The 24,011-nt window shown below is 38.9% G+C and overlaps 1 protein-coding gene across 1 annotated transcript in view; it reads left to right on the forward strand.

Annotated features, from left to right (window-relative positions):
* The window catches only part of GSS (glutathione synthetase), an 880,848-nt gene extending 857,099 nt beyond the window's left edge, over positions 1-23,749 (forward strand). Inside the window, exon 12 of the mRNA XM_044090175.1 lies at positions 20,097-23,749. Within this exon, the coding sequence (XP_043946110.1) occupies positions 20,097-20,220 (124 nt within the window). The 3' untranslated portion in view covers positions 20,221-23,749. The remainder of the gene's footprint in view (positions 1-20,096) is intronic.
* The last annotated feature ends 262 nt before the right edge of the window (positions 23,750-24,011 follow it).

Raw genomic sequence — 24,011 nt, forward strand, 5'->3', positions numbered from 1 at the left:
TTTGGCCACGTGGTTGTCAAATGAGAGATTGCTATCAACTTGGGTCCCCAGGTCCCTAATTACTTCTGTACTTAATGGATTACCACCTATGTGGTAATTTGTGGGCACTTTGTTTTGCCAAAGGGATGACTATACACTTTTTGGCATTTAGCTTGAGGCCATGGCTCTGGCACCAGTTGTCTGTTTCTATGAGGCCCTTTTGGAGGATGCTTGTGTCGGCTGGAGAGTCAATTATGGTGCCCAGTTTGCAGTCATCTGCGAACTTGGTCAGCCACAGTCCTTCCGTGTTGGCCTGTACCTCCGAGAAATATATACCGAACAAGAGAGGTCCCAGGACTGAGCCTTGTGGGACACCACTTGTAACTGGTTTGGAGTCTGACATGGCTCCAGCAATTCTAACCATGTGGGTTCTGTCCTTGAGCCAGTTTGCAATCCATCTAGTGACATAGGGGTTTATATTTAAGCTGGTGAGCTTATCTATAATGCCCAAGTGGGGGTATTGTATTGAAGGTTTTAGTGAGGTCCAGGTAAGGTGTGTGGACCACCTTCCCCTCGTCAATGGCCTTGGTGACTGTTTCAAAGAAATCAACCAGGATTAAGAGGCAGGATCTGCCCTTAACAAAGCCGAACTGGGTAGGATCCAGTGTCTGTAGGTGCCCAATATCTTTATTTATGAGGTCCATGATGATCCTTTCCATAGCTTTGCAGACCAAGCTAGTCAGGCTTATGGGGCGATAGTTTCCAGGATCCGTTGAGGCACCACCTTTATGGAGAGGGACCACTGTTGCATTCCATTTATTTCTATGTAGTTTACTCCATCCCTTTTCTGAAGATCCCACCTCCAGTTCTTTTACCACCCAACAACGTTTAAGTCACAGTTGATGTAGGTTTTGATTTCCATTTTCTAGTGATAGTTTTTTGTTTTTTTGGGGGGGGGGGGAGCCAACAGCATTAAACTTAGTAGAACTGTATAAAACTGTACCATGTCTAGGGAATTCAGTTTCTATATCCCAGCTAAGAATAATTGTTTAATTAGTTCCCCCAATATTTCTAACAAAGTACCCTGTAGTGAATTTTTTAAATCTGCCAACTTGTTGCATTCTCAAAAAAACATGTTTGCAAGTACCCCCACTCTTTCCCCTCACAAATCCATCAGTTGCTGTTTACCTGTGGAAGATGCGTCTGCTGAAATCTACTTGAGGTGTAAAATACCTATCCAAATATTTCCATGCAAAAACTCTTCGACAGTCTAGATTGTGCTGCATACTTGGGAGCCATACACATATCCTCTCATTGGTCTTCTGTATTGCCTTTCTGTTCTCATTTCCTAAATTAAAGACCCCGACAACAGAAGGAATGTACACCTGCACCAGTTCTTTGCTTTCTATTGACTGCTTCTCGAAAATAACCTGCCACAGTACATAAATCATAGAGTAATATGGCGAGGAGACACCATACTCAATTCAGCGGTAGTCTAAAAGTCACATAGCATCTCACTATAATCACTAAAGTTGGAACAAGGGAAGCATACACCTGTAACAATACTTTGTAGTCTCAAAGTACGCTTCATTCTAATTGTCATCCTCTGTATCTGAACCAGTGGAAAATTCAGCTTAGTTCCAAAGTATTTCTAGCAGTGGTCATCCAAAAACCAAGTTTCATCTCACCACTTAAACACACTTGTGATGATGGAACCTCCCAGAATAAAAAGCAATCTACAATCTGGTGTAGTTACGCCAACTTTGATCCACATACATGTAAAAAAACACAGGCACTTAAAAACTAAACCTTGCATTGTTCAGGTCTTATATCCTTTTAGTAAGGTATGTCTGTGGGCATTCCACCTGTTGCATGTATCTGGGCAGGTACATGCCAAAGGGGGCATTGTATTCAATAATTGGCCTAATGAGGGCTGAATGAAGGGGAACAGTGGCATCCATAGGTATGGGCACAATGACTTTGTTTATAAGCTGTGCAGTGTAGAAGGGCAGATCTGTCAACTGTTGTAAGAAAGTTAGATCACTGACCACAAAACTTCCCAAATCAGGTTTAAGGTATCACACAGAAGTCTAGCTTTGCTAGATTTTTCTTTTTGTGTATTTTAACCAGTTGGTTATCTGTGTGACCTTTTTACTCTTTGTTTTAGTTTGTTAGTTGGGATATTTTGTAGACACCCTAATGTTTATGGATATCAGCTGGGTATGACAACCCTGTGTTTCCACAGATCAAACATTCCTCTAATGCTGTGCTGATGTCATAAGAAGGCAGAAACATGCATGTCCACAGCTAGATGGGTTTGGCTTTAGTGGCCTGAAATTGTCCATAAATAAACTTAAAAATGAAACAAAAGAAAAAGTCATGGACATTCAGAATTTGCCATTTAGCTGAAACACCTGATATCCTTAAGGGTTGATTTGCATATATCCCATGAGGCCTCTGATGCAAGAGGTTTAAGGTTATCACACAGAAGTCTAGCTTTGCTATATTTTTCTTTTTATAGATTCATAGGTAGGTACTAGGCTATTGGCCCTAGGGCGTATATAAGCCTAGCCAGAAAGGTACCCTGGCTTTCGCCACCCAAAAAAATTATTTTCCTGTGCCCCTGTCGAGCAGAGCCACAGAGGTGATCCCTGGGGTGAATTTTCTATTTCCCATCCAGTCATCAAGATTTTTCTTGAAGAGTGCTAACGAGGAGCTTTGTTTGATATAGATAGGTAGTTTGTTCCAGAGTATGGGAAGTCTCTGGGACAGGAATCTATCCCTCCAGCAGGTCCTGCGTATTGTGGTGACAAGGTTTGGGTCCCTAGAGCGTGTAGCTCGGAGGGATTGGGATTTCTTTAAGTGGATCATGTCCAGCAGCTCTGGGTTTGACATAGCTTTGTATGTTGGGCAGAGATCACTTCTGAGTAGACGATATGCGACGGAGTAAAGCCGGAGTTTTTTGAGACTGTTTGTGTAGGGCATCTGTTTGAGGCCGGTAATCCTCTTTGTGAGGTATTTCTGAGGCCTTTCCAGTTGTTGTAGATGTCTTGTGAGGTACATCCCAAAAGGGGTGTTGTACTCTATAATGGGTCTAATGAATGACGAGTAGAGGAGAACAATGACCTTTTTTCCTGGATGAGAAACCTTTTGTGATGAGGTGTGCCACGTAGGAGGATTTCCTGACTACTGTGGCAATGTGATTATCAAAGGAGAGACTACTGTCCACCTGTGTCCGAAGGTCTCTTATCACACTTTCTTTGTTAAGTAGGCTCCACCTATGTGGTAGCTCATGGGTACAGAGTTTTTACCAAAGGGGATGACAATGCACTTTTTGGCATTGAGCTTGAGGCCATGGCTTTGACACCAGGCATCTGTCTCAGTGAGGCCTTTTTGTAGGATGTCCACATCGTTAGGAGTTTCGATTGTGGCTCCTAGTGTGCGGTCATCTGTGAACTTCGTTAGTGAAAGACCTTCTGTGTTAGCCTGTCCATCAGAAAAGTACATACCAAACAGGAGAGGACCCAGGACTGAACCATGTGGTTCTCCACTTGTCACTTATCTGAAGTCGGATTTGGAGTCTACTACTTTCACGGTGTGGGTTCTGTCAGTGAGCTAGTTGGCAACCCATCTTGTGACATAGGGATTTATACCTAGTGTAGTGAGTTTGTTTACAATTCCAGAGTGGGGGATGGTGTCAAAAGCCTTTTTGAGATCTAGATAGGATTGATGGAATGCAAATGCTTCCATTGCCCTACTCATAAAATCCCAGCTTACTCTGTTGAATGCTTTCTCTGCATCAGGACACACCAACAGCAGCAGTATGTTTCTTACATTCTGCTTCCCTCTGGATCATCATTGTTTTAATGTTGTCAAATGTTTGCCTTTCCTCCACTAAACCACACTGATCTATTTCTATCAATTGTGGTAACACCTTTGCCATTCTTTTAGCTATTATAGACATAAACACTTGATAATCGTGGTTTAAAATTGAAATGGACCTGTATGAAGCTTGGTGTGATGGGTATTCACTGTCTTTGGGTATTACAGCAACCGCATCAGCTCCCTGTTGAAATGTTGGCACTCAAAATGCTGATTGACAAAAAGCCGGAAAAAAACACTGAAAACCCAAAGAGGAACGAATATCGAAAATTGCTCTTCTTTAAACTTGTTTTTGCATTGGGTCAAGCCCCCCTCAACCCCCTTTGTGAGGGACAAGCGTCTTACACCCCCCAAACTTATATATACCAACTCCAAGATCACCATACCTTGGAGAAAAGGTAATATTACAGGAAATGGCATCTCAGACTTAGTATATGTAAAGCCAGTCTTTCGGCCATACTGTCTCCATGTTTCTGGACTCACTCTAGCGGATCCCAACGTTTCAAATGCTTAACCACCAGAGCATTTGTGCTTCCTCTCCTTTTAAAATAATAATAAACAAAACTTCCAGATATTTATCACTTTCTATCTTCCTAGCTTCCAAACTTCCACAGGAATACCATCTATTCATGGCGACTTTCCTGCAGTTTTATTATACATCACCATTATTATATCATCTTCTCCAATCTTAACTGCTAATTGTTCAGTCTCATTTGTCTGAAACCTTGGCATAGCCAGTCATCTTCATCATAGCCATCATCATCATCATCAATCCCCTTTTTCCCATTTCTCTACATGGAGACGGGCTGTCATGTCAACTGTTGCCCTCTCTCTCAGTTCAGTGCCACTCTCCTGTTTTCTTTAACGCTCAACGCCGGACTGTCCCAGATCTTTTCTAAGACAATGCGTTCATCTGTTTGCTGGACACCATCATTTTCTCTTGCCTTCTTCCTGTCTGTCCCAAATTTTTCTTCACCAGATTGTCTTGTGCTTTTCTACACATGTGCCCAAACCACTGCAATCTGTTTTCTCTGAACTTTTATGTAGTTGGAGCTACTTTGGCTTCTGCTAGTTTCATTTCTTTCAGTCCCACTATGCGCATCCTACCACCCCATCTCAGGCACTTCATCTCCATCACTTCTAGCTTCCTCAATTGCCCTGCCTTTATTGCCCAGGTTTGTGTATTATGCAGTAGTACTTGTCACATCACTGTTTTGTACACCTCACTTTTCAGCTTCTTTGGCATTTTCTGTCATAAGGTATAGGTTCATAAGAGGTTACTAAACTATTGACCATAGGGGCTTTATAAGCCTAGCTATGTTATACCCATGTTCCCTTATTAACCAGGTTGTATTGCAAGTCTTTGATCAGCACTGACCGCTGTTATCCAAGAGGGAAATAGGTGACACCCTGGGGTCAATTTATGTTCTCCCATCCAGTTGCCTAGTTACACTTAAATATGGTCATTGAGGAGCTCTGTTTTATATGAATTGGGAGTTCGTTCCAGAGGAGTGGCAATCTCTGGGAGACATATCTGTCTCTCCAGCATGTCCTGTTAATGTCACAGGCTAGGTTAAGATTCCTAGAGTGAATGAATCTTGTACCATTTAACTTGTGGATGTGCAGCATTTCCATTAGGGAAAGGTCCGAGACTGCTGTCTAGGCCAGGCACAAGTCACTTCTCAGCAGCCTATAAGATACAGAGTACAGTGACGGGGCCTTCAGTCTGTCTGTGTAGGTCATGTGTTGAAGGTCTTGCATTTTCTTAGTGAGAAACCCCTGAGGTCTCTCCAGCTGGTGTCTGGTGAAGTACATACAGAAGGGAGTGTTGTACTCTATTAGTGGTCTGATGAGGGATGAGTACATGGGAGTTATAACATCCTTGGCTCTGGATGTGATGCTGTTACTTATGAGGTGTGCAGTGTAGAAGACCTTCCTTACTACTGTGGGCACATGGTGATCGAAGTTAAGGTCGCTGTCAACCATGGTGATCGAAGTTAAGGTTGCGGTCAACCTGTGTTCCCAAATATGTCATCACAGGGTTTGAGCTAAGGGGGGGTACTGTTAGTATTGTAATTTGCAGGGACCTGCCCTTTGTCAAAAGCAGTGATACATTTTTTTTGCATTTAGTTTAAGGCAGTGTCTTTGGCACCAATCATTTGTTTGTGTAAGCCCTTGGGAGACTTAGTGATTACACTCAGTTTGTAGTCCTCAGCGAACTTGGTAAGCCACATGCCATCTGTTTTCGCCTGGACTTCTGAGAAATAGATTCCAAACAGTAGGGGGCCCAGCACAAATCCTTGTTGTACACCACTGGTAACTGTTCTGATGGTAGAGTTGGAATCCCCAACTTTTACTGTATGCATTCTGTCAGTGAGCCAGTTGCTACCAATCTAGTGACCTATGGGTTAATTCGGAGCTGGGCGAGGTTCTCAATGATGCCTGAATGGTGTATTTTGTCAGAAGCCTTTGCTAAGTCAAGAAAGTCAAGATAGGTTGCATGTACTGTTCTGCCTTCATCCAGGGCTTTGGTGACATTCTCAAAGAACTCCACTAGGTTTAATAAGCATGGTCTGTGCTTAACTAAGCCAAATTGGGTCAGGTCAAGAGTTTGAAGGCCATCTATGTCTTTGTTGATGAGTTCCATGAAGCTTCTCTCCATGCCCTTGCAGATAAGTCTGGTTAGACTTATAGGTCTGTAGTTCCCAGGGTCGGTTGATGGACCTCATTTGTGCAGGGGAATTTGCTGTTGCTGTTTTCCACTCTGTTGGAACAAAGCTGCTACTTACACTGAGGTTGAAGGGAGTGCAAAGTGGTTCAGCTAAGTCCTATTTTAGACCATTTAGTAGGCAGCCTGGGATGTTATCCAGTCCCATAGAGGCTGTGTTTTGGCCATGGATAGTGCAGTTATGATGTGCTCTTTAGAGATACTAGGTAGAGGACTGGTGACAGGTATGCTTTGGGGTATGTCTGGTGAGGAAAGGGGGTGAAGTTTGTACCAAATCTGTCGGCTAGCAGGTTGGCGATGTGCTCAGTGTGAGTATGAGTGGTACCGTCCACTACTAGTTCGGCACAAAGCTGGGCCTTTTCTTTTAGATTTTTGACATAACTAAATAATACCTTGTGATTATTCTTAGTGAGGGATGCTAGTTTAGCTTCGTAAGTGGCTTTAGAGGACTTTAAAAGATATCTAATTTGCTTGTTCAAGCTGTGGAGGGTGTCATTCCTCTGCTGAGTCATTTCTCTCTCATTCTTGGACATTTAATAATATTAGCGCTTTCAGAAAAGACAATGCTCTTCCTTCCTCAGACAAACAACACAAACACACGGACGTAGTAATATAGTATTGCTATGCCCCAATTATTCAATTAATATAAATATTGCGATGTTTTATCTTACAAAACCAAATGTATTAAATAAATCATATTAAATTAATAACATAGTCAACATTGAAAAACTCTCTATTAAATACTAATTACAAATTAAAAATTAAAAAGTTATAAAACAGCACTAGCCACCCCAAAGTGCTTTAAGTTTACCTATAAAAGCAAAGGAGAAATAAAAAGCTAATGTGTAAGTCATACTATAATAGACCTGGTTTCTTGAAATAGATGCTAATTAATAAACAGGTCATACTAACCAATAAATAATAAAAACTGAGTCTCCATATAATTAAATTATGTAACAACATACAGAGATTACCTTTTCAAAGCTAACAATTTTAAAAAACATTTAGCGGAAACCATTTCATTAAGGTCTGGGGGCAAGTATGCTGCAGTCTTAATTTGCCAAAATAACTCCTCTATTTCGAGTTTGATCTGCCATGACCCCCCCCCCCCTCACATCCGGTACTATTTGTTTCAAAATTGTGAACTTAAAATTATGATCTGGGAATTCATTTATATGCCTGGCTAAGGCATTGGTCATATCTTTCCTACCTATAGCATATATATAGCAATGTCAGGGTGAAGGGGAGGTTAAAACAGAAAAAATCAGCGGAGGAGAGAATTGCAATGGACATATTGAAACCACAAATCCTTTCTAACTCAGGAGGTGACTTTTATATTTACAATTATACGGATTTACTAATTCCACAAGAAATCATTGACTTAACATTTGTTCCTGATTCTGACATGAATGTGGTTAACACAATTGTTGATCTCAAACTTTTTGTTAGAAAAGTTAATCTTAATGCTCTAATGGGGCCAGCTTCCACTATCCATAGCTCATTAAGAGTCTCCAGTTTGTTTAAACCCCCCCCCTTCACCTTAACATTCTTTCTTTCGGAAAAAATGTTTGAAATCGACTTTAGGTGTCTTGATTCTATTAGATTAAAGGACAAGAAAAGACGTTCTAATATTAAAAACAATGAACGTGATTTCATTAAACTTTTGAAGGACTGTAGGGTTAGGGTAATGAGACCTGATAAGGGGGTGGTTTAGTTTTCATGTATCACAATACTTATATTAACTGTATGACTCAACATCTTGACACTACCACTTATCAGGTAGCAAGTATAAATGAAGTCAATATTGCCTATAAGAAAATTAAATGCACACTGGATGACCTATTTTTAGAAAGGGCTATCGATATGGAGACTTATAACTTTCTAACTATGCCTGCTCCTATAATAGCATCATTATTTGGCACACCCAAGATGCATAAAAAGATTGTCGACCCTCCGTTTAGACCCATTGTTGACGGACGTGGATCTATTACTTATGGGTGTGCCAAGTATATAGATAGTATCTTGAAACCTTTAGTTGAGAAGGAGCACCAAATATGTATGGACTCTTGGAGCTTTCTTAAAGAACTCAGTAAAATTCCATTTCATCATGATTACCAATTTTTGACTATTGATGTAAGAGACATATATACAGTTATCCCTCAAACTTTAGGTCTAGAATGGATTAGAGACTTCATGCAGTCAAGAAAAGTGAATAGTAACACAATTTATGTAGTTAAAACTCCCCTAGAAATAGTTCTTTCTAACAATTTCATATGGTTTAAGGACAAATATTTCTTCAAAAATCTGGGGTAGCTATGGGGTCCCCTTGCGGTGGAAGCTTCGCCAATTGCATTATGGCACATTAGGAGACAACCTTACTCTTTAATAATCCCATGTTCCAGGACAATGTCGCTTGGTATACTTGTTACCAAGACAACATGTTCTTATTATGGAAAGGCTCTACTGCTACAGTACATGAGTTTATTACCACCTTAACTTCCTTAACGGACTTTCTGGAATTTACTTTTGACTTGCAAACTGACACCGCTAGCTTCCTTGATATTCATATTCATAAAGATCTAGCAGGTTTAGAAGCACCATTTATAGAAAGCCTACATACCCCAAATTCATTCCTCCACTTTTCTAGCTGCCAACCCTATTACCAAAAAAGAGGGGTTGTAAAGGGGCAGATGGTTAGGGCAGCTAGGATGATCTCGGATGAGATTGATTTCATAGAGGAATGTCATTTATTGGAGAACATGTTTTTAAACAGAGGGTATCCCACTACCCTAGTTTCTAACATCTCTGCAGAAGTTATTACCAAAAGACAACTAGGTTACTTCAAACCCTTATTGATTAAGGACCATGCTGCTGAAGATGAAACCCTCAGGGTTGCTCAAGCAGATTCCCCCATTAAAAAAACTCAGAATTTTACAATTAGTTTTCTTAGTACTTATAATTTAGATACTACTCCCATTAGGGACATTCTCAACAAAAACTGGACTCTAATTATAGAGGACAGTAACTTGAATAAGATTTTTGGAGATAAACCAAAAATTTCTTACAGACGAGGGTTTAACTTAGTCACTTCTTGAGTATTCTAACAAGCCATTAGTCGTAAAAACTAAAGCTATGACTAAATGTGGTGCATGTCACCAATGTAGATACATCAACACTTCTTACCAATTTAGAATACGTGATTAATGGTATAAGGTTCAGTGTAAATATTCCTGCGACACTAAAGCAGTTATTTATACTGCTTGTTGCCAAGACTGCAATTCTTTTTACATTGGGAAGACGGAAAGAAAGATCAAACAATGCATTTATGAACATCTATATGCTATAGGTAGGAAAGATATGACCAATGCCTTAGCCAGGCATATAAATGAATTTCCAGATCATAATTTTAAGTTCACAATTTTGAAACTAATAGTACCGGATGTGAGGGGGGGGCCATGGCAGATCAAACTCGAAATAGAGGAGTTATTTTGGCAAATTAAGACTGCAGCATACTTGCCCCCAGGCCTTAATGAAATGGTTTCTGCTAAATGTTTTTTTAAAATTGTTAGCTTTGAAAAGGTAATCTCTGTATGTTGTTACATAATTTAATTATATGGAGACTCAGTTTTTATTATTTATTGGTTAGTATGACCTGTTTATTAATTAACATCTATTTCAAGAAACCAGGTCTATTATAGTATGACTTACACATTAGCTTGTCATTTCTCCTTTGCTTTTATAGGTAAACTGAAAGCACTTTGGGGTGGCTAGTGTTGTTTTATAACTTTTTAATTTTTAATTTGTAATTAGTATTTAATAGAGAGTTTTTCAATGTTGACTATGTTATTAATTTAATATGATTTATTTAATACATTTGGTTTTGTAAGATAAAACATCACAATATTTATATTAATTGAATAATTGGGAGGTAGCAATATTATATTACTATGCCCATGTGTTTGTGTTGTTTGTCTGAGGAAGGAAGAGCATTGTCTTTTCTGAAAGCGCTAACATTATTAAATCGATTCATTTTATCACTCTTGCTTATTTCACTTTTTCTGTTTTAACCAGTTTGTGGATTTTCTGTTTGTTTTCATTCTTGGACATTACTTTCTTCCTCTTGTTGTATAACCTATTTGTGCTTGATAACCACCAGGGTGGCTTTTTTTTTTTTTTTTTTGTGAGAGAGCGGCCTTACGTCAACTGGTGCCCTAGGCAGAAGGGCTCCGCGGCGCCCCCCAATACACTACCCAGTACCCCAATCTTGGTCTACCTATACCAAGTAAATACTGGAAATGCGCCCCTGTTAGAGCGGCGCCCTAGGCAGCTGCCTAGTTGGCCTATGCCAGTGAGGACCATGTTTTGATCCATTCAGGTACAGCCAAGTCTATACATTTGTGTAGGTGTTTATACAGGGCATTTGTGTACACCTCTGTATAGGTGTCATTGATAACAGTGGTAGCAGGGGGGTTGAAAATATTTATGCCATCACTTAAGTGGCTAAGTTTGCTTTGGATACATTTTTCATCCTTTTTGATTTTGGGGGGGGGGATCAGGTATGATCATTACTTCGAATGAGACTGATTTATGATCAGACCTTAGGGAGAGCAACACACAGTGGATAGTGCAGAGACCCCCCATATTGGTGAGTACTAAGTCTAGGACAGTTGAGCCCCTTTTGGGGGTGCAGACTGTCCGTTCCAGAGCGTTTGTTTTAACAAAGTCCAGGAACCTTAGGGCAAGTGTGTTTGTGCTTATATATGACACCCAATCGATGGAAGGAAGGTTGAAATTACCCATGACCAAGGTGTTTGGCAGTATAGTGAGTGGCTTAAGTAAATCTAGGTAGGCAGAGTGGTTCTCGTGGTTCATGGCGGGGGACCTATAGCTAACAATGATATGGAAGGCGGTTTTACCAACAGTTAGTTGGACTTGGAGTATCTAGGGAGTCGTATTCTTTGACTAGTCTTGAGGTGTATTTGTCTGTAATGAAGATGGATAACACCTCTGCCTTTGGTTCTTTCATGTTTATTTTGAGATCTGAACATGTGGAAGACATTGCAGCCTTGCATGGTTGGGTGTGATGTGTCTGACCTTGGGCCATGTCTCTGTGACTGTACAGACATCGGCATCTTCCAGGGTAAGGAGTGCTTCCATTGAATGCAGTTTCCAATTTAAACTCCTAGCATAAAGCAGCATAACCTTGAGTTTCTGTAGTGTTTTTTGTTTTTACATCGAGAATTTTGTTATGACATTGCCTAAAAAGTTACTACGACAAAAGCAAGTACCTTTACCAGTAACCAAAAGCTAAGAGGCGACAGGTGAAGACTATCTCTGGCAAAGCAACGTGGTCTGTCGACTATATCTTCCCAGGCTGACAGATACTGGATCCCCTTGGATTGACACCAGAAGCTAAGCCAATTGTTGACATCAGTCATGTTTTGTTTATATTGAGGCACCATCCTGGGTGAAGGTAGAATGCTGCTTAGGGCTAGGAGCATACCTGCCTGGGACACGCAGTCTGAGAGCTCAGTCATGTCTCTCTTCATATAGTCCAGTGAGGTACATCTCAAGTCATTCTCTCCAGCATGGACTATTAACAGAGTCACAACAGTACTTGCTGTTGAGAGACTTGAGCGTGTGAGTGATCTGATGCATCCTGGTACCTAACAGGCAGCTGATCATGACCTTCTCCTTGTCCAGCCTGGTGAGGGGGACATCATTGTGTCTCACTGGAGTCGCCTATGACCATAACATTTAGTTTTGAGGTATTTTGCCTTAGGGGCTTATTGGCAGAGACACTATCGTGTGTATTATTGTGTAGGGTCTGCAGTGTGGGCAGTAGATTTGCACTTGGGAGGTCTGTGATATTTGGGTAGGCTTCTAGCGAGTACGTATGCATTTGTGGGTTTATGTGTTGTGAGCTTATGTGCAGGAGGTGAAGTGTGTATGCCGACATCCTGTTTGATATCTGGTTTGTTGTTATGTAAAAGAGTGGATTCCATATTCATAGTATAGATGCATGTATTTTTTGTTTTAGGAGAAATTGGTTGTCAGTATACATGAGGCAATTGCTCATAAAAAGGAAAGAGTATTGAATTATTTTAAGAAATGAAGAGTGCAATTCGCAATGCTGCTGGAGACACATTTGAAAATAAATGAGTGTGTAAATTTGACAAGAGAGGACTTCAGAATGGATATTCATAGGTTCATAGGTAGGTACTAGGCTATCGGCCCGAGGGCCTATGTAAGCCTAGCCAACAAGGTTCCCTGGCTTACGCTACCCAAGAAAGTTATTTTCCTGTGCCACTGTCTAGCAGACACACAGAAGTGATCACAGGGGTGTATTTCCTATTTCCCAACCACTCATCAAGATTTTTCTTGGAGTGCTAATGAAGAACTTTGTTTGACATAAATGGGTAGCCTGTTCCAGAGTATGAGAAGTCTCTGGGACAGCAGCAGAATATCAGGGGGAGAGGAAAAGGGGTTCAAAGAATGGCAAAGTTGTTGCCAAAATTGATAGATACAGATCAGTGTGGTTTTTGTGGAGGTGAGGCAAACATTTGACAACATTAATAGAAAAATGATGATGCTGTTGGTGTGTCCTGCTGCAGAGAAAGCATTTGACAGAGTAAGTTGGGATTTTATGAGCAGGGCATTGGAAGCACTTGCATTCCCTGATACAATAATAAGGTTAATTAGAAGGTTATAGGAAGCATTGGAGGCATGAATTAAAGAGGAAGAGTTCCTGTCAGATAATCTGTATTTGAACAGAGAAACCAGGTAAGTGTGTCCTCTCCCCTCTTTATTTGCTTTTAAGTCGTTGGCAAAGAAAATAAGGGACTCGGAAATACAAGGATATAATTGGTATGGTAATCAAGAAAAGCTGGCTTTATTTGCAGGTAAGATTTTGTACCTCATAAGTCCAGAAAAGGAATTGTCAGTATTGTGGAACATTTTGAGACTGTTTCAAGTCTTTTTGGGATATAAAATTAATGAAGATAAAACAAAGACTATAGCCATAAATTATATACTCACACATTAATTGGTTCAGTAGTACCCATGTGGGGACATGATAAGATAAAGTGTTGAGGAGTGTGAATTAAGCTTCTGTTATTGCAGGATATGTGGGAAGAGACTAAACAAAAGATAATACAAAAATTCAGAACCTGGAAAAACTTATTTATGGATATGGACAGTAAGCGGTGAAAGTGGCTTTAGTGCCTTTAGTCTTGTATATTAGTCAGGCATACTTTTATCAACCCAAAAAGACGTTTTGGGGAATAGTTAATAAAATAATTGAAGCAATTTTTCTGAGAGGGCAAGAGTTAAGTGGGATAAGTTGATCCTTCCAATATAACAAGGTGGTTTAGGTTTACTTGATTTGAAGGGATATTTTAGAGCTACACAGTAATTCAAAGTGGAAAGGGGAAAGTTGAAGAAATAGAGAGTGGAATTTTACATGCAGATCCTTAAGGAGAATGATAATACAGAATATTATATTCGTAAAGTAACATAATGTATTCTAAGAACTAAGCCAATTCAAGAATGGAGACAGGAGATTTTCCCAGTAGGAATGACTGCAGCTAGGGGTACAGAAAATAGGCAAGGTGGGGCTGGAGTTTACTGGAGACACCTGGTAAAGGAACCAAGATAATGGCAGTAATTCAAGGAAAGGTAATATATTGGGATGAGGCCAGGGAGACATTTGGACAGAAGGTTAGAGGCTGCCTTCACTACCAGGTGTGATCCTTGAATACAGCAAAGAGAAAGAGATAGGGGATTTTATGTGAAAGACCTGCTGTGGTAGAGTTTTTAATTCAATCTAGAATGAAGCAATTGTTAAAAAGGGATGATTAGTAGGGCATATAAAATATTGCACGATAACTATAATAATTAATCAGATTGGAAATGTTTGCATAGATAATTTTATACCCTAAGCAGACTTCAAAGAAATTTTCCTTGGGTAGATAGCAAATGTTGGAGGTGTGATGGAGAAAAAAGGATAACTGGAAACACATGATTTGGGAGTGTAATGAGTTGACAGATTTTAAAAGTTCCCTACAGTGTACTCAGAAATATTGTGTGAGCAAATGGCTGTAAGTAAGGAAATGATTCGTTTGAGGTAGGTTATAGCATCTGAATTGCCCAGACATAGTAAGGCCTTGTTAAGTTATATTCTGTTGGCTGCCAAAAAAGAAGTTACTAGAAAATGGAAATCAGTTTACACCAACTGTATTTAAGGTATTGAATATTATAAAAGAGGTAAAAGAACTGAAAGAGGGATCTTTAGAAAAGGGAAGGAGCAAATTCCCTAGAAGTAAATGTAAGTTGTTGGAACAACACATGCATAATAATGTGTAGGAGGAGGAGGAGAAGCGGGAGGTTTAAGAGAAGGCAGGAATTCAGCATTTTTTTGTATGTTGGACTGATGATAGTAGCAAAGAAAATACATAATCTCGGGACCAAGCTTAGTTAATGCAGTTAAGTGGAGTATGCTTTTAAGCGAGGTTGGTATGAGAAACAGTTACATTAATGCTGGATACACAGTAATCACACAAAAACACAAGTACAGTGATACATTTCAGAAACGTTATAGAAAAGTTACTGTTTACAGCTGTTTTAGATGATGTACAATTACGTGAGCAGGAAGCCTATCATTAACGGGTTTATTTACAGCTAGCTGCAGGAGAAAAGCCTCTTTGCAAATTGGTAATGTACTACAGTATCATTTTTCTACCTGCCACAGGCTTTAGTACCACTTATTCACTTTATTCTAGCTTTGTTCTGCTTGACATTCAGCCTGTGTACTTTCTGATGCCTCTAGCTTAGAAAATCAGTATGGTATGACTTCCTTCTAAAATAAATATTATTCCCTATAGTCACAGTATGCCTTTTCTTTTTTCTTAGGCTAGGTAAGGCAGTGTGCACAAACAGTGATACATTTCAGAAACTTTATAGAAAAATGTACTGTATAAAACACTTAGTTTTCAATACAGTCCCTCATGGTTTAGAGAAAAAATGTGTTATTGATGTCTGAACAGCCTTTTGCTGTTTCAGATGAAATACAACGTCCTTCAGTTCATAAAAATTGGAAAACGATTCACATCCCTTTTGTCCATTTAATCTGCACAATATATTCAGCGATTGAATAAAGTCACAGAAGTGTACTGGAGCAGTGGAGACATCATCCACATCATCACTGTCATCATCTTCTTTTTGATTGCCAGCAGCGCACTGTTCTGGAACAAATTCACCATGAGCAGCCATTCCTTCTTTTTCAAGTTCTTCATCAATTGCAATGTACCGCTCGAAATCGTCCATCATCATACCTGAAAGGATGCAAAAGTTCTCATGGTGTCTCATTCACTATTGTCTGTGACATCATCTGACCTCAGCAAAACAAAACTAGCTTTCTTGTAGTAGTTGTCAATCACAGATTGTGTAATTTTATTCCATGTTTATCTCTGCATGTGTAATGAATCTAGCACAGATAGCTTATTAGTAAGCTCAGCTGCTGTTTTCTGTGATTCAGACATACTGTCAGTGATATCTACAATGTGCTGTAGGGCCAGTGAGTGGAAGTGCTTTTTGAAGCAAGCGACAATGCCCTGGTCCATTGGTTGAATAAGGGATGTGTTCAGTGGCAGGAACTAAAGCTTTACATTCAGCTATGTGCAGCACAGTCTTTTAGTTCGCATTGAGCCGTCAATTTTCAGAAGCCATTCTTTCCATATTTCACCAGTCATCCAAGAATTCTTGTTTGCTTTGTAAGTGACTGGTAACTTCTTACATTTTTGAAACACCTTGGGGTTTTGCTTTTTCCAATCACAAGAGGATCAAACTTCTCACTGCCATCCATATTGCAAGCCGATAGTAAGGTCATTTGATCTTTCACAACCTTTGACCCAACAGCCTCGACACTTTTAAATGTAGGTGTTCCATCCGGTATAGCCCTCCAGTATAACACTGTTTCATCAGCACTGAAAATGTTGCATGGATTGTAATCTTTCATGATGTTTGAAAAAAGTCATCACTCAGCTGCAAAATCATCTGCGTCTTGTTTTCCACCGTGATGTTTTTTGAAAACAATGTTGTAACATCCTTTCCATCTCTCTAACCAAAGGGTTGTAGGTTTGAAATCCTTAATGCCTATGCTTTTGTCTAGTTGGTCAGGTTTTTCCATTAACAGTGGACCACTAATGGCAATTTTTCGACTTTTGGCTTGTGAAAACCAGCACAACAGCGCATCCTTAACATTTTCAGCTTTATCAGACCTCTTGCATTTGTGATTAGGCTTGGCATTTGTTTGCCACTCTTTAATAATTTCTTCTCTGTTTTTCAAAATTCTTGAAATTATGCTTTGGTACATGCCTAACGACGATGCAGTAGAAGTCTGACTTTTTCTTGATTATCAAGTCTTTTAATAACGTTGACCCGCTCAGCTAAAGTAATAATCTTTTTAAGAACTTTCTTAGACATTCTTGTAATATCCCTTAGATATCCGATAGACTTCCTGCTCACATAATGGCTACAGTACATACACATAAATGCACTCTGTGGCCACAGAATGCAGCTGTACTGGCTATACAGTTATATGAAGTAAAATATCATAGCAGTTATCTACATAGGATTTGAGACAGCTATGTATTTAAACGAAATATGCAATTAACCGATATGTGTTAATGTGGCATACACTCAATATATTTCCATTGACTAAAAATGGCACCGAATGGACTCTGCATTTAAGCAAAATATGCTTTTATCCAATATGTATTTATGTGGAAACAACTGTATATGTAATGTATATGGTATTTAAATGGCAAAATGTTAAAATGGCTTGTTTCCTTTTCTATTAATGTATGTTTGCCTATGTCTTAAGTGATAATTTAATAAAGTTGTTAGACTTTTTGTTTTAATAAAACCCCTCAAAATATACCCCAGAACCTATTGACGTAAAACAAACACACAATGACTATGTACATCTTCAAATAAATGATGTGTAAACCTCCTGATAGTAACAGTTGTTCCATAATGACAGCTGCCCTTATAGGCAAAACCCAAATTAAGGTTATCCATGCTAAGAGCCTGTGCTTCTTTGACTAACCGCTGTATGTTCTTGTCTTATCTTTATTCCCCTCCCAGATTTGGAAAAACAACTTGTAAATTTTCAGAAAAGATTAACTTTTAGCCTTGAGAAAAAGTGCACTGGCTCTCTTTCAGTAAAATGAAATTATACACTGTTTTATTAAATGCATTAAAGTATTTAGATACCAGAAAAGCTGCTATCCTTATTCACTTCCAGTAATTTCAAGCTTTATTTTTTACTGAACTGCTTTCCCCTGTATCTTTTAATTTTACGTTTCTGCCCGTAATCAACGTCCAGACCTCTCAACTTAATTGCCTTCACCTTTAGTTAGCTTGTTTCCATGGAAACACTTATTTGCTTAAAGAAAATTATTACATTGTGTCCTCTCATTTTTTTAAAACCCTTTTATATTCACAAAACAATATCATTAGATTAAACCAAGGACATTAATCCATACTTTCACCTATGTAAATGTAAAAGAAAGCATTTTAATATATACATATTATAGTTAATGCACTTTTACACCCATTCCCCCACCCCAACAGCAAGATTAAAACCTGTTGACTTAAACATACTTTTGTCCAGCCTTTCTTGTTTTTTTACATTGCAATTCTTACATTTCTTAAAATTAAAAAGAGAAGAAAGAAAAGAAAGAAAAAAACGCTTGTATTCTTTAGTATCTTTATCACATCCAGCAGTCACTAAAAATACTTTACTATGTGGCACGCAATTTATATCATAAAATGATTTATACAGATATTGTTGAGAACAAAAATTGTGTTACTTACAGTTACTTTTTTTCCTTCTTCTCCTTCCTTTTTTCCCTTTTAGTGTTTTCCAAGCGTTAATGACATGAAGTGAGTCATATGCCTATGTGTCCCCTAATAAGTTTAACAAAGTCAACAAAAATCCAGTCTTTCTCAGCCACTTTTTCTTGTAAAGCCATATTTCACAAATGTGATTGATGCTTTATGGTCTCTCATTTATTCATTAATCTCTGTGTTGCTGATGATCTCTCTGTTTACTTCCATCTCCCAACCCCAGACTCCTGTTTGTCCAAGGTACTCCCGATTCTTCTTGTCAACTCCTGTGCTTTTTTTCCATCACTCAAACGATTTATTTTGGATCATTGGAAAAGGTTTCACTGGCAGTCTCCCTGTGAGCCTTACCATCAGAAGAATGAGAAGCAGAGTCCCCCTTGTTGTACAAACTTTTATGTTTTCCCCTTAGCCTGTTCTGCATCAAAAAATAACTTTGATCCTCCTAGAAAAATGTTCTGAAGACAGCTGGATACACCAACTTGAATCTCACACCTGTCTCTCAACCTTCCCTGATTGCTGGGATACATTTGCTTCTCATTTTCCACAAACACTCTACTGTTTCCCATTTTAATACTTTGTCCTTGTGCCACAGTTTTGTCAGGATCAGCTCTTTCTTTTTGTATGATTGCATCTTTACTAATACAGATCTTGGCAGCTTTCTCACGACCAGGTTTGGAGCATTCACACAGTGTGCCTTTCAATTAACAAATACTACTGTGGAATACCAATCCAATTATTTATTTGTGGTTTCATAAAATGAATACAGCCTGTTTCTTCCAATGTCTCTGGTACAGCAGAAAATGTCAGGTTTTCTCTGTTTGCTCTGTCCTCTAACTCTACTTTTTTTTTGGAAATGGCTCTTCTTGAGCAGTCTCATACTCAACCAGCCTTTTCTTCATTTTGGCCTCTGATTTTTGCAGTTTTATCAGTTCCTCTGAATAGCTGTTTAAAGCTGCTTTCATTTTCCAGCCTTTTGTTATTTGAGTTGATATACTCTGTCATTGTTTCATTTTTTAATCACCTCTGAGCATATTTGGCTTTTTTTTCTGCTAAACCTACAACTAGAAGCTATCTGTTGTACCAAAGCTAGAGCTTGAACTGCTTTTTCCTAAATAGCTGTAGAATTTATCCCAGACATTTTCTCTTAACTTTTATTGCTTATTTTCTTTCAGGTTCTCTACATTTCTTCTTTGCTGGCATCCAGACAGTGTACTTACTAGCTAATAACTGAATTTTACTAGCTAAGAGAATGACAAAATTGATAGATATGGATCATTGTGGTTTTACTGAAGGGAGGCAAACATTTGTCGGCAATAATAGAACAATAATGGTCCGATGGGAAGTAAAGTGCAAGAAATGCTCCTGTTGGTGGTGGTCTTAACATAGAGACAGCATTCAATAGAGTCTGCAGGGAGTTTGAATAAAGCAGTGGTAGCATTTGCATTGTCTGATAGAATAACCTGATTATTCAATGCCAGTGTAATAAACATATTTAAAAAATGTTATTTATTAAAAAGTATAAAAGATGCCAGTGTTATAGATTGTTGATTAAATCAACAGTGCCTGCTGACTAACTTTTTGTCACCTTCTTTTACAGGAATGGAAAAAAGATGGTACTAAATGAGTGTGCTGGGCATCTGCTCCGGACGAAGAGTATAGAACATGCTGACGGTGGTGTAGCAGCCGGCGTTGCGGTTCTTGACAATCCATACCTTGTATGATGGCAACAGCATATTTTATAAGGGAGCATTAACAATAAAGACAGTGGGCATTATCATCCTCTCTGTGACGCTCAGGAGGGAAGCTTTGTATGAAATTTCTAGCACCTCCGTCATTAAAAAAAAATGTACTACTTTAATACAAAGAGAGTTATATCTCCTAGAGAGAAATTCTCAAGAGACTACAACCTGGGGTATATTCTTGTCCTGATCTGCACATGTTAAAAGTTGTTAATTACTCCTGTTCATCGGAGCAGTAGCCCTCCTGGGTGATAAGAGCATCCCTTTCAGCTGTATCAAGGGCCATGCTAAAAATCAGTTATCTGTACTTTTGCTGCTACTCACATTGTACAAATTTCCTGCTTGTTTTCCTCACACAAGGATACCTTTTTTGTACTGAAAGAAAAGTCTGTGCTGCGTCTTCCAGATACGTAAAGTTCTTATGATGCCAGATTTTTTTATGTTTTATTTTCATTTTTGAAAACTGGTTGAGAACCCTCTGAGTTCAAAAGCCATTTAGATTCTCTCCAACTCTTAACATACTTTATAGACCAAAACACAATGCCACAACAGCTCTCTTATGCTTCACAGATACTGTGGTGAAGTTGTATCATCTATTTTCCTTGACATGTCCAAGACTTTTGACAGTCTCGCATCAAAAACTACTCAACGAACTATCCACCATAAAACTCTCCCAATCAGCCATCTCATGGTTTCACCACTACTTGTCTAAACACCAACAAGCAGTCAAGTGGCAAAATGAGATCTCAGCACTGCTGTCTGTCGCAGGTATCCCACAAGGCTTGATTCTATGGCCACTACTTATTACTGTCCTCACAAATAAAGTCAGTTCTGCATCACACCTAGCAACAGTTGTACAATATGCAGATGATTCTTCACTCATCTGCACAGCTTCTTCCCTCCCTGAACTCCTGGATAGAATCTAGAGGGCCTTCACAGACATAGAACAGCATCTTACTGAAAAGCAACTCATACTTAACCCACACAAGACAAAACCTATGCTTTTCTTAAATACCATAATTCCTGACCCTTCTTTCCCTTTTATCATCCACTCCTTTAACAATACCAAAATTGAGCCAGTTGATACCACCATATTATAGGGATTCAGAATTGACAACTCACAGAAATATGACAAACGCATAGCCCTATAACTAAAAAAGTCCACGTCAAACTTGGCTTACTGCACAGAGCTAAACTATTCCTCACTCATACCTCCAGTCAATAACTAGAACATACCTGCTATCCACTCTATTGTATGCTTCTCCTATTTTCACTAACCTTCAAAAATCTGACGTAACCAAATTAGAAGCCTGCTACCATAAAATAGCTAGATTCGCTAGTTCATCCTAACAGGTCACACCACTGCACTCTCTGTGTCAAGACCACCAACAACAGGAGCACTTCTCAGCTTTCCAACAAAAATGGATTGAATTACCAAGTCTGCTGTCACTCAATCAATTTACAATTGCCCACACTGTTATACTTCAACCTGACAACTACCCTTGCCGTAATAAAATTAGTTCAGCCTTACTCAACCATTCCTACCCTACGGTCATCCAACAACCTTTTACTAAGTCACTAAAGCCAACAGTAATTTCGGAGACTCCCTGTTCTCTAATCAAATAGCAAAAATGGAACTCCATATTCCAGCATATACGTAACACTACTAACTTCTCTAAATTCAAACTACTTTTCAAGGATCATCTAACCAACAAGTATCTGTGCTCCTGCACTACCCCCAAGATGATCTGGCCTTGCTCTGCCCCCCCCCCAACCCATCATCTCTCACCAAACCCTCCTTTTAGGCATATTACAGCTGCTAATCCAGATGCTGACTGTTGTCTACTGCTAAACCTACCTCAGTGCATCTCTGTTTCCTAGAACACCTGTAACCAATATATATTTGTCTTTGCGATACATGTGATCTCCTTATTTTACTTTTTCAGTTGAATCTTGTTCAGAATGAAACAGAATAGCTTTTGTTGCAATCTATCATATTGTATTTGGACAATTTCTACTTGTGTTGATATACTTGAATTTTACTGGCTTACATCCTTTATTTATGAAGCGGAGCATGGCTAGGGGACAGTTCATTAGACTATCATGTTTAGTTAGTGATGATGATGAATTTTACATGAGTGCTTAATTTTTAAGAACTTCCTTTTAGCCAGGAATTACCCAGCTACATTTATTGATTCTATTTTCAAGGATGTTTATGACGTAGAAAGGATAAATTTCCCCTGTCATTGCACATGGTTTTGTCAAACATATTCAGTCACAGTCTTCTGATGTTCATTCACATTGTTTTCCTACCAATCATATGAATGACTTGGTCTTAGCCCCCCAGGTGCCTTCTATCATTTGTTGGTTCAGTCACACACCCATGTTTCTTCACAAAGTAATGTTAATGCAACAGCTGATTCGGGGAATTCCCTGCTTAGGTCCAATCTGCCATTACCCTCCAGCCAGCCCCTTTTTTCTACCACTAGGAATTCAGCTATTTATGAGCCTTCTATTAACTTGGATATTGCTTCCACGACTGTACGTGATCTAACTACACATTCACACTTGCCTAATAAACAGTGGACTACTAGTTTTCCTGTTCCTTTTAGTAGGGATGCTCAACTTACTAAACACATTATTTTTAACAGCTGGGACATTCTCACTAGTAGCCAAGAGGTCACTAATACATTAGGAGATTCCCCAATTTTTTCTTACAAAAAAACTAGATCCCTTAGATTTTATTTTGAGAATAGAGATTCCCCTTTTTTTGATTGTCCCAGGTGACACTAGTGATGACACTAAGGGTATGTTTAAATGCGGAACGTGTAGCTTGTTTGTATATCTCTGAAGGCAGCTCTTTCAAGTTTAAACATAATGATTTCACTGTGTCTTTTAATAAACATTTTAATTGTAAATCAAAATTTGTGGTTTACGCTGCCTACTGTGTTACATACCCTTCCTTTTATATAAGCAAGACTACCGGGATGCTGTCTGCACAAATTAAGGAACACTGTGCAGCCATTCGGAATGGGGACCTACGTACTGCTTTAGCTAAGCACAGTGTGATTTGCACTAATTTTACACATTTTAAGTTTATTGTTATGGAGAAACTTGAACAGTTCTTTGGTAATATTAATACTTTGCTTGAAGTGAGGGAGTTGCTGTGGCATTTAAGACCTAGAGTGGATGCCCCCCCGGGACTCAATGAGACTGAGACTTTGAACATTAAATGTGTTTTAAAATGGCACCACTGATTGCTATTTACAGTTCATTAGTTCATCTTATTGTCTTGTTTTAATATCAACACATTGTTTCTATGGTAACTGAGTAAATAAGGGTTGTGGTTGGTCTCCTTCATATTTATGCTATTTGTTTTTATTACCATTACATCCCATTGGTTCCTTTTAAATAGAGCACTACCTATTTGATATATAATTCTATGTACTGTACTGTTAACTGCTATTCTGATGAAGTTTCTGATCACTTATTAAAGAAACAAAAGCGCTTAGAATTGGCTTCTGTCCGTTTTTTTGATTCTGCATTTTGTTTTTTTGCCTCATAAATAGTTGAAGTTTTTAGTAATATACCAAGTTATCTTCAGCTTTGGTCGAAGAGTTTGTTGTTATTATTATATATTCTATTGTCATTTTTCTTGGGCCATGGCAGAGGAGCATGGCTCTAGTAGCTTTTCACAGTTGGACTTTTCTCAGTTTACTATTCCTTCTCAACTTATGTCCGAGACAAATGCAGTCCCACCTAGGATGGATTTG

The sequence above is a fragment of the Protopterus annectens genome, chromosome 12.part0 (genome assembly GCF_019279795.1).
Source record: "Protopterus annectens isolate FY-2018-M chromosome 12.part0, PAN1.0, whole genome shotgun sequence".
Classification (NCBI taxonomy): Eukaryota; Metazoa; Chordata; order Ceratodontiformes; family Protopteridae; genus Protopterus; species Protopterus annectens.